At 35.3% G+C, this 11,678-nt stretch overlaps 1 protein-coding gene across 9 annotated transcripts in view; it reads left to right on the forward strand.

The window, feature by feature from the left end:
• The window catches only part of LOC107038901 (nuclear receptor coactivator 7), an 89,186-nt gene that overhangs the window by 56,453 nt on the left and 21,055 nt on the right, over positions 1–11,678 (forward strand). For 7 of the 9 annotated variants that reach the window (XM_015258234.2, XM_015258236.2, XM_015258238.1 and 4 more), the window contains 8 exons: positions 1,448–1,536; positions 5,613–5,844; positions 7,549–7,706; positions 8,093–8,479; positions 9,313–9,531; positions 9,679–10,047; positions 10,300–10,451; positions 10,797–10,964. In XM_015258234.2, the coding sequence (XP_015113720.1) occupies positions 1,448–1,536; positions 5,613–5,844; positions 7,549–7,706; positions 8,093–8,479; positions 9,313–9,531; positions 9,679–10,047; positions 10,300–10,451; positions 10,797–10,964 (1,774 nt within the window). The remainder of the gene's footprint in view (positions 1–1,447; positions 1,537–5,612; positions 5,845–7,548; positions 7,707–8,092; positions 8,480–9,312; positions 9,532–9,678; positions 10,048–10,299; positions 10,452–10,796; positions 10,965–11,678) is intronic. The other 2 variants (XM_015258232.1, XM_015258233.1) reach the window with 1 other exon arrangement.

The raw sequence follows: 11,678 nt of genomic DNA on the forward strand, positions 1-11,678 counted from the left end.
GGGGGGGGGGGGGGGGGGGTGGAGGAATTGTTCGGTTGGTGACACAGTTATCTCGTCATTTTCGCAATATTCTCCGAGTGATAGTGTTAAGTCCTCACTTGCAGGATTTTTATTCATCTCTTTTCAAAATTCCATTTACGGTTTTTTATTTCTGGAAAATAACTTCTCGTTTCGAGAAATTCGTGGGGGTGGAATTGCAGATTTCAGAGATATTTCAGAATTATTTGGCACATGATTAATTTTAAAACAGCAAAAATCGGCGATAGAATAACAAAAACTGCTCTCAATTGAATAAAACGTCACTGAGAATTAATTTTTTTTCTGTTTTCCAAAGAAAATTTTCTCAGAATAAATGGAAATGTCACATAATTCTGAAATTTATACATCTCTAGCAGAAATCAGAATTTTATTCTCTGTCTAGTGAATTTAGAAACAGAAACAAGAGCTAGAAATTCAATTTTTCATCAGACACTTGACAAATTCACTATCGAATCGAATTTCTGCACTTCCAAGTCACTCCACCCAATTACCCCCGACCCTTTCTCTTCATAAAATCGTAAACAATCATAAAATCGTGACCCTTCGCTCTGGGAAATGTATTTGCCCCCGGATCGCCGGAATTTCCACAATAAAACAGCGAAATACCGAAGTATAATCAGCCATCTCAGATAAAACGACAATTTTTTTTATCGCTATCTCCGGGACTCATCACTCTGAGTTGCTGTGACCCTGAGTTGGAAGGTCTGATAATTATAATCTTCATTTCCAGTTAACACACCGTTGAAAATTCTCAACATCAATTGCGCCACACGTGTGTCTCTCGTTTATCTACGGGAGGATATTAAAAGAATTATGATTGAATCGTTGTTATCGTTGATGTCTGAGAGATAGAGTCTTCTCTCCTGATATTGGTGGTTTCAGGAGGGTATATCGATCGTAATGCTCAATTCAAAGATAAATAATCATTTCTGAGTGGCCGATTGGAACATTTTCCTCCAAAGAATCTAAAATTGAATGATTTCTGTTTTATTTCAATTGAAACTTGTCTCGTTTGTTTCATTATTTAATTTATTTCATGAAGTTATTATAGTTATAATGATGCTGGATTTGAAGATGAATAATTAATGCTTTTTGCAGGCAAGATTGGAATATTTCTATCGAAATGAAACAAATTTCAGTGAAACGGTTCAACTTGATTTTTACTACTCGCCAGTTTTTTATGAATATCTCGAAATCTAAGGGAGATAGCAAAATTTTTGTCAAGCCCTTTTTTGTAGCCCTCGATTCGCTCTACAAAAAAGGTCACTACGAAAATTTCGCCATCTCCTTTAGATTCGGAGATATTCCCCAAAAACTCAGCTAAGGGCTAAATTGATTTCAAGTTAAACTTGATTTATTTGTTTAATTATTCAATTTATTTCATAAAATTGTAATTATTCTCTTTCAGATTCCGATAGCGATGGCAAAGACAGCTCAACCCTCCACGAGAAGCGACAGGCGCGTCTCACTCAACCCGAAAACACGATTGCTTACCGAGTGAGTACATAATAATTTTTAATAAACTCATCGAAATTTCCCCAATTGTCACGAAACAGTAGTCGATCGCGTACAATACATAAACTTCCTCGATGAAATTAATGCTCCCTCGTACATTCCATCAATTTCCTGATTTGTTCGATATTAATAAGCGCACATTTCCCTCTATTTTTCGACAGTCGAGGATATTGTCATCCAACGGAATACCGATAACGTCGAATCTATTCCAGAATTCGGGGACGGGAAATTCCTGAGCCCCGGGCATGTCAATCATGATGCCAACAATTAATATATAGGAATCGTAAATCGCGCTGACCCAGAAACTTCGGGGAATTGAAATTTCTGGGGAAAGAAAAATAGGAGGGGAATTTATTTGTCTATTGTTGACGAATATCTTGAGAAATTCCTGATGGACAACGGGATGGGACGGTCGATTTACAAAACTTGGGGTTCTGCTGATATTTCAGGGGATTTCGTCATTCGAAATTCATAATTTTATGGAACAATCGAAGGAAATTGTTTATTTCCCCTCAATTAATTCGTGAAAGTCTTTGAAAACGCGAAATTTTATGAAAAAATTAATTGAAATAGTAAATTTGTAAATGACATTTCAATCTTTTTCCAACAATATTTTAAACCTCTTCGGTAATTCGATCTCAGTTCAGCATTTCTAGTGTAATTAATACACGATTTCTTCCTGATTCCTTCAACCATTTCCCCCTGAAAGTTCTCACAGCTCCTACCACTTTGCCTAGCACAAGAGACCTGCAATTCCACCGGGAAATTAATCTAATTAATGGAAAATTCTGCGTAATTTAGTATTGAATATTCACTAAGTTGGGGAACTCTCGTCTTTCAGATGTTCAAAAATTTAAAATTTCATTGAATTTCTAAAAATTTTCAATTTTCAAATGAAATTCTCATTTTTTTCCAAAAGTATATTAAATTCAAAAAACTTTCACAGAATTTCCAAGGAATTTCGACGTTAGAAGAACAGAATTTTAGCAAAAAATCAATGAAAATGATAAATTTTCAAATGACATTTTACCTTTTTTTCAACAACCCATTAAATTCCTGAAAATTCCAAGGGATTTCGTCTTTGAAAATGCAAAATTTAATGAAAACTTGATGAAAAATCCCTGGAAATTGTAAACTCTCAAATGAAATTCCATCATTTCTCCACGAATACATGAAGCCTCTTCGGTAATTCCGTCTCACTTCACTATTTTCACTACAATTACCCCCCGATTTCTTCCTCAACCATTCCCCCTCAAAGTTCTGCCAGCCCCTGCGACTTTGCCTATCACAAGAGACCTCCAACTCCACCGGGAAATTAGTCCAGCATGAGAGAGGAGTTGGTAGCCTGGAGAGTCATTTCAACAGTCGTACCCCCTGTCCACCTGAAATTAGAACAAACGAAAGTACACGTACGAATGTTGTCCGATGTCAATGTCAAATGATGGCAAACAACAGGGGAGATTTCTCCGCTTTTGAACGTTTGACGTATTGAGGACAGATGCAATGTACGATGGTCACTTGAGTGTTAAGCTCATTCAAATGACGCCTGCATAATCGCAGAGGTGATTACAATCGACTCTGTGAAACTACGGTGAATCGATTAATGGGAATTGAAACCAGTCTCCACGGTTTGGATAGGGCACAGAACGCCTTCATCGGTAATCAGTGGACACGAGGGGAGAAACCAATTAAATGGATCCTTTGAATTATCGAAATTGCCTGCTAGATTGCTGCACTACGTGGATTATAATACCATGACCTAAACTCCCTTGATCGAAATTGTTTACAGATTGCAAAGCCAATTTTGGAATAGAAAACGTGGGGTTCGTAAATTTTTTGTAGGGAAATTTTCAATAAAAAATTGACATTTCACTCCAAGACGTCTTCATAAAGTCTTTATTTAAATATTTGTTGAGTCAAGAAAATTTTGAGTTTAATAAAAGTCCCGATAGAACAAAAACGAGTGGACAATTGTATTTTTTAATAAATGAGTATAGTTTTATCTGTAGTTATATCTGTCTGAAAATTGAATTTTAATTGGTGTCAATGAATAGAGCTCACTAAACTCTACATTTCTGAAAATAATCATGAAATTCGATAGATCCCTACCACAAAAAATGAAAGCATAAATGTCGAATGAAAAATCTCCAGTGCAAAATGTTCCCTCGGAGGATTTTTTCCACTGAAAAATTCTCGAGTTATCATTCCTCCAATCCCCAACATTGAGCCGTAGAAACCCACACGGTCTGAAGAGGCCGGAGGAGATTCCTCCGGGTGTCTTTTGTGTGCCATCAAGAGTGCTCTCTTTTCCTCCTAAAAAACAAGAATCTGCCCCTTTTTTTTCCCTCCACTTCCTCCTTTTTTCTCTTTCTCTCTCAACTTCTATTCAGGGCTGGCTCACATTATCCCCCTTCCCTTTCCTGTTTCTGTCTTTGATGACACTCTTATTCGGTCATCATTATCCTCCCATTCCCCTCCGCCCTCACCCCAAAGTACAGGGCTATCTGGAACAAGAACTGCTCGTGTCGTTTCTTCTAATTCCCCTCAGCAAATGTGTTTCATTTCTTCGTCACTCTCGTCGTTCACTTTGTGTCATTCTTCATCTGTGGGGGTAAATAAAATTCAATTCCTCATTCTCCACCGAGAAATCAACTCCAGGTATTGGAACTTCTGGAGTAATCGAAACTTACTCCTTTCGGACTGCAATTTTTTCCCCTCCATTTCTCTTCTTCTCTTGCGAAACAAAAAAATTATTCGACTCGTGCTCCTGGGTTTTTATCGATCTTCTCGCTTGTAATGATGAAATTTAAATTTCCGCTCCCCGGGGAATTAACTTTGCCCTCTCTACGTGAATCGATTTCCCCATTGCCCATCAACCTGGTGGAGGATTACATCGGAACCCATGAATATATTCGTGTACCGTGTTGCCCATAATCGGTTATCGTGATGAAATAAGAACGAGTCTTGTTATTCAAGATGGAATTTCATTCTACGGGTGAGGACAGTTTCGACTGCTGACCGAATTTCTGTGACATTGAAATGTGCGGAGAAATTTAGCCCTGAATTGGAGAAATTGCAGTGTTCAGGGGAATCCTTTAGGGGAATCAAGGAAACATTTGGGGATATTTAGGAAATTATTCATTTGATGGAAATTATTCATCTGCAGCTATTCGCTTGAATTTCGGTTAATGCAAATGAAGACTTTGTAAATTAGAAGTGATTTTTTAAAATTTTATTTGAATAATTTTTTTACTGAACTGGCACTTTGGCTTGGGGTGGAAAAAAAAAATTTTATTTCTGCATTTCTGGGGCAAGTGAGGGGCGCAGTGGCATTAGGCGGGCCAGAAAATACGGAATCAGCTTTCACCCGGCGGAAAACTTCGATTTTGGCGAAAGTCGACTTTCCCCCGGAAAAAGCCTAAATATGGCACTTTGGCTCCGGGTAAAAAAAAATTTTTCACCCGAAAATTTTACATTTTACGCTGAAATATCAATGAAATTCAAGAGAACTTCAGTGTAGTAAATTAATGTCACCCGAATATACCGATCATTTGGAATCCATTCAGTGAATTCATTTGGTGGAATCAATTTTCCCATTCGCAGAAATGCAAATTTAGAAATGCAGTTTTGCGGTTGATCCGTCGTGCCACATATTACAGAGCATCACTGGCAAAAGCATTATCAGTGGAGCGTGAAATTAAACTCTCGGGAGATATTCTGAAATGTATGGAGAATATCCGGAGGAAGATTGCTCGAAGTGTTGGCGAAAACCATCAGTTTTCCTTTCTCGTAATTGACCCAAATTTGGGGTGTGGTATTATCGTTTAACGTTGTCCGTGCACTTGGCCTTTAGAGCGTTCATTGATTTCAGGAGAGTTCAGCTCAAGGTTTCACCCACAAAAACAAGTTTCTCAATAGAATTGGCCAAAAAATAATGGAAATTCCGCAGAATTTTCTAGCGAATTCGCCACATTTTCGATGTTTCATTCCGTCTTCTGAATAATATTATTCTACCCTGCATTAATCACCCGTAATGAACAATCTAATTTGCATTTCAGGTGGGCGATAGAGATACCCTGACATCGGTAGCCGCCCGGTTCGATACAACACCATCAGAATTGAGCAAACTCAATAGGCTTGGCAGCACATTCATTTACCCGGGACAACAACTATGGGTCCCCACAAAGGGTGAGGCTCGTCTCGGTCCTGATGAACTTGGCTTGGATACACCCAGTCCTGATCCCTGCCATGATCACGATTCTCAGGATGATTTGCCACCTGAGGAGAAAGGTAAACATCAATATTCATGCTTGAATATTAAATTTTGCCCTCGAGATGCCAAAAATGGCACGAGAATCCCCTCGAGAAAATTTTTTGCCAGCAATTTGCTCTACCCTTCGTTGAAAATTTTACCTCGTAGGACTTTTAGTGGAATTTCATGGGATATTATGAGTACAAAATATAAAAGAACATTTTTAAAGAACGAAGAAATGTTAATAAAAAAAATAGAAATGAAAAAAAATGTAAATAATGAATATATTCTTAATTTTTTTATTTATTTAATGAAAAATACTTGAGGAAACTTGAAATTTCATGATTTCTCCCTTGTTGTTAACATGGCATAACTGATTAAAATGTCCTCGAGGAAAATTTACAAAATTTTCAAGTTCATAAAAGTACAAATGACAAATTTTCCCTCAGAAGCACCAAAAATTTATCAAAACGTCATTATTATAAAAAATTTGGACTGCAATTTCCCGTATCCTCTTTCTAAATTTCAATTATAGTTTTTTAAATTTAAATTTAAAATCTAATTTCAACTTTGGAATTTCTTCTAAAATTTCCTCGAAAATCCACAATTTTCTGAAAAAACACGACGAAAACTAAATTATTCAATAAAATAAAGAGAAGTAATGAATTTCTTCTCCATTGAAACTACAGAATAAAAAAAAATATTGGAAAAGAGTAAATAGAAGTCTTTAAATGTAAAAAATATGAAGCAATATTTGCGAAGAGTAAACAAAAGTTCTTGAATGTAAATTTTAAAAATTAAAAAACTAGACCAGCTGATTCAATAGCGGGATTATCGTCACAATATGGCGCCTCTGATGTCATTCGAATCTCGCGCTTGCGTCCACCACTTCTAACTACACAGTATAAAAAGAGGTGCCGAAGGTAGCAGGTACAGCGGAAAAATAATTTCCAGTTTTCATAAATTATTACGATCGTCAATAGCCACTGACCTTTGATCCATTTGCAAAATAACCGTTGTTGGGAGATTATGGCTGATTTTATAGGTACCTTGTGCTCCATTCATAAATAATTAATACACAATTCATTTAAAAAAAAAAGGTGACCATTGAAAAAAGAGTATTTTTTAAACAATTATTTACTCATTCACACGAGCAAATATTTGTTTTATTCGCTCATATTCAACTCCACCATTCGTTAATAATAATCAATAAAAACTCAATAATAACGCTTAATTAAGAATTCATTAATTCATTAATTCATAAAGGAATCAAAAACCCATTAAACGTTCTTCATTCGTTAGTAGGGCTCGTCAACAATAAATTGAGCTAATGATTTCGTCAGTAGGAAGGACTTTTCAACAGAAAATATCGAAATTGAATTTTTTATTTCCCCTGAACACTTGAGTTCTCTAAATTCAGAGATGTTGACTCGAAGCATTGAAACCTACTTGTTATCAAGACGATGTGACACGGTAGTGCGGCTTAGAGTCGTATAATTTCAATGGTTCACCAGCCAATTGTAGCAAGGCACGACTGTTGATCTAACAGTAGTCTCGGAAAATATTGTTTGTTAAAACGTAAGACCTGGTCTGGCTCACACGTTCTCCTTTTCATTCTGTTATTTTTCCGAGTTGTGAGCATTAAATGGAGATCTTCAGACGTAATAAATCGTCACCATGCCTCGATGAACAGACAATTACGGGGATTTAAAGGTTTAAAAATTGTTTTTAATATCTTTCAGAGCTTCTGGACAATTTGCGACCTGTATCACCGAAACCAGGTCACTCGGAACGAGTTAAAACGCCACTAGACAGTCGCACTGGTGCCGGGGATGAGGATGAGCCAGCGTACAGGGAGAGATTCTTGAAGATAAATGTTCGTCATATCACAGACGGACAGGTGTGTATTTTTCATTGTGCGAAATCTCGTAACCATTATCGTGATGAATATTTTTCTCGTATTTTTTTAGCAATATAAAATGGGACAAAATTGTGTTGAGGTAGTTAATTAATGATAAAAACAATGCAAACGAAATTGAAGCCAATTACAATTTTTCTAAAGTTCAATTTAATTGAATTGAGTTTAATTCAATCAAATTCAGTCTTGATTTAAAAAAATGATGGAAAAATTAAAAATAGAGGAAAACAAAAAGTGGATAAATTGGAAATGAATGAATTTAATTAAATCATCTTCATTCTTTTAATTAAAAATATTATGGGAAAAAATAAAAATGAAGGAAAACAAAAAATGAGTAAATTATTTTATTAATTAATTTTTTATTCCAGGGAGTTGTGGGTGGTGTTCTCCTGGTAACACCAAATGCAGTGATGTTTGATCCAAATGTATCTGATCCCCTTGTGATTGAACACGGAGCTGAATCGTACGGTGTAATAGCACCAATGGAATTTGTAGTGAATGCCGCTATATACTACGACATTGCTCACATGAGGGTCAGCCACACAGATGCTCTCGGTACAGACAAAAAGCCGGAAATTTATTACATGGAGAAGCCAACGAAAGATGGAAAATGCCTGTCACCTGGCAAAGATGAGAATTTTTCCGAACTCACTGGCGATGATAATGAGAGTGTCTGCAGTTGCGCTGAACGTGAGGGCGATGCATTTCCAAAGGCCTTTGAGAGGGATCTTGTTACACCTACCAACCTTCAGAATGTATGTATGAGTATTTAATTACGGTATTTATTATTATTATTCAATTCTGGGGGAAAAGTATTTTTGGAGAACTGATTTTTCTGATGATTGAGAAAAAGAAAGTGCAATAGCTCGGAAAATTAATGTAAAAAATTTTTTTAAATATTTTTACCCACTTTTTTGAGAAAATTTTGACACTGAGGGAAAAATATTAGGTTCAAGGGGAATTTCAAATTATTTTAAGAAAATTTTAAATGATAATGAGTGAAAAAATGTAAATTTCAGTTAAATTTTGGTTCTGAAATGCGGAATATTTGAATTCTCAAATTTCTAAAAATTTTCTGAATCATTATTTTTATAGATTGAGGGAAAATCAGGAGCAACACCTGTAAAAACATTAAATAAACAATTTTTTTTATCATTCTTGGCCATTGTTTTGAGACAATTTTGACAATTGTGTTCAAAATTTGAAGAAATTTTCACATTGAGGGAAAAATATTAGGTTTAAGTAGAATTTTTGATTATTTTAAGAGAGTTTAAATGTACATGAGTGAAAGAATGTCAATTTTCAGTCATTTTTCCTGAAATTTAGTAGAATTTCAGTTAAATTAGGGCACATTTGTATTCTCAAATTTCCGAAAATTCTCTAGAGAATTATTTTTATGCATTGAGGTAATAATTGAATTTTTGTTTATTATTTTAAAAGTATTTTACCTAAAAATCAGAGAAAAAATTTCTAATTCTCAGTAATTTTTCATTTCTACTGAACTGAAATAATTAGAAAAATTTTCCCTTGCGTATTAACTCCATACAAATGTAAAAAACTGTATTCTCAATCTGTGAATTCTCCACAGGATGAAGGATCAACATCCAAGGAAGCCGAGAAGGAAAAGGAGAAAGATAAGAAGGAAGAGGAGTCAGTCTCCAGTGACAAAGAGTTGAGTGTCCAGTCGATGAGGACCCTCGAGGAACGCAGGCGTTCCATGCTGGATCACCACTGGGCAGTGCCCAGCAAAGACAGAAACTCAATGTCAGTTGACGACGAACAGCAGGACTCCCTGAACTCAGACAAGGTAAACTAGTCTCCATCATTAAATTAAAAAAATAATGCATGAAAATACTGAAAAACGTCTCTCTCCTCTAATTTTAAGGTACCTTCACGTTGGAATATCCATTCACTATTTTGTAATGCTAATTTTCCTGTTTGTTCTGGACAAAAGTCGCAGGCTGAGCCATCAAAACCCAATGCCATACCCGAGGATGAGGAGGGATCTCTAGTCAAACAGTCGTGCTACGATTCTGGTATCGACATACGTGAACCTATACCCCCTATTCCCGTAGTGCAGCCTATCCCATCGAAAAAAATGTATTCGGACGCGGAAATAGTTTTATCTTCAGATTGGGTACCACCGATAACCATTGCACCAACTAACATCACGAGTACCAGTACTCTGGATACAATTCCATCGGTCAATGGAAGGAAGAAGGCGAGTTCAGTGTCGTTCAGTCTCGACAGCAATGCTGAGGAGCCTGAGAAAGACGAGGAGCATAAACATGAGGATGATAAGCAGGAGACACGTAAAAATAAGGTAAATTCATTAAAATGTGAAATTTAAACATTAAAAAATATGAAAATTCAATTAAATTAAAAACAATTATTAGTTCACTGCATTTTTATTTGTTTCTTTAGTCAATTTATTTATTAAATTCATTACATTTATTATTTTAACTTCAATTTTTTATTAAAAATTTTGAAAATGCGAAAAATGTCAAGTGCAAAATGTAAAATAGACATGATTGCATGAATTATTAAAACTTGAATATTAATTAATTGTTGACAGATGTTAAAAAGGCTATCATATCCTCTATCCTGGATGGAAGGCCTCACCGGTGATAAAGACGATGAATCCAAAACAGTACTTGAAAAAGTACCGAGTCTCCCAAACAGTGCGGACAGCCATCACTCCTCGGTATTCAGTAAAGTCTTCTCAAGGTAAAAAAAATCCTCCAATCGCCATCAAATTACCTCATTCAAATGATTAATCCCACTGATAAAATTATGAATTTTAACGTTTTAACTGAGGAATTTTGCATTGTTTGACGCATTGATTCTTTTGAAATGCTTAAATGCGTGATGTTTGGAGTTTAATCTTAATTATTAACGAGAAAAATCTCAATTTATCTGAGAATAACAGCGAAAATAGACAAATAGATGCAAATGGAATGAATAAATTGAGGTATTTCTCGGCGCAAATCAGCTGGAAAAAAATCATAACTAATTCATGAGTGAAGAGAGTAAACTAACGAGTACTGTGTAATGGTGGTGGATAAAATAAAGCTCGCCGATCAACCTGGTGAGTGACTTTAGCTCGGGGCTATTTGCTAAAACACCGAGTGAAGAGAGCAGCGGAGGCGGTAGATCTGGTAGTACACCACCTCTTACCGCCTCCTCGCTCTCCCAGGACCACAGCTATCAATTTTCACCAGGGCCCACTAGTCTCTTGGGGTGAGTCTAGTCCTCATCCTCATCCACCCCACCCCCCCCACGACGTAAAAATACCCAACAATATTTGTATTTTCACCTTCATGCTTAACTTGGAGAATTAATCTGTTGTTGAATCAAATGATTTGACTCCGATTTTTTTAGTTATTTTTTCTCTCATTTTTGGAGGAAATATTTTGACGAAATAGTGATCCAATATGATACCAAATAACACTGAATTCTGAATTAATTTGATATTTAAGAATTTATTGAGCTGAATTTTCGTGGATTAATTGACATCAAATTCACAGTTTTTATTGATTTTTCTATTAAATTTAGCAAAAATTACCGAAAATTTAAGTAAAAAATTATAACAGTGAATTTAGCTATTCTAAAATTAATGTTCAAGTCATGAACTGTCCTAATTTCCATAAATTTAATGATTTCTATGAATTTTCGTGGATTAATTGACATCAAATTCACAGTTTTTATTGATTTTTCTATTAAATTTAGCAAAAATTACCGAAAATTTAAGTAAAAAATTATAACAGTGAATTTAGCTATTCTAAAATTAATGTTCAAGTCATGAACTGTCCTAATTTCCATAAATTTAATGATTTCTATGAATTTTCGTGGATTAATTGACATCAAATTCACTGTTTCTGTTGTTTTTTCTATTAAATTTAGCAAAAATTACCGAAAATTTAAGTAAAAAATTATAACAGTGAATTTAGCTAG

This window comes from Diachasma alloeum, unplaced genomic scaffold (assembly GCF_001412515.2).
Source record: "Diachasma alloeum isolate Michigan unplaced genomic scaffold, Dall2.0 Dall_scaffold_00289, whole genome shotgun sequence".
Taxonomy (NCBI): Eukaryota; Metazoa; Arthropoda; class Insecta; order Hymenoptera; family Braconidae; genus Diachasma; species Diachasma alloeum.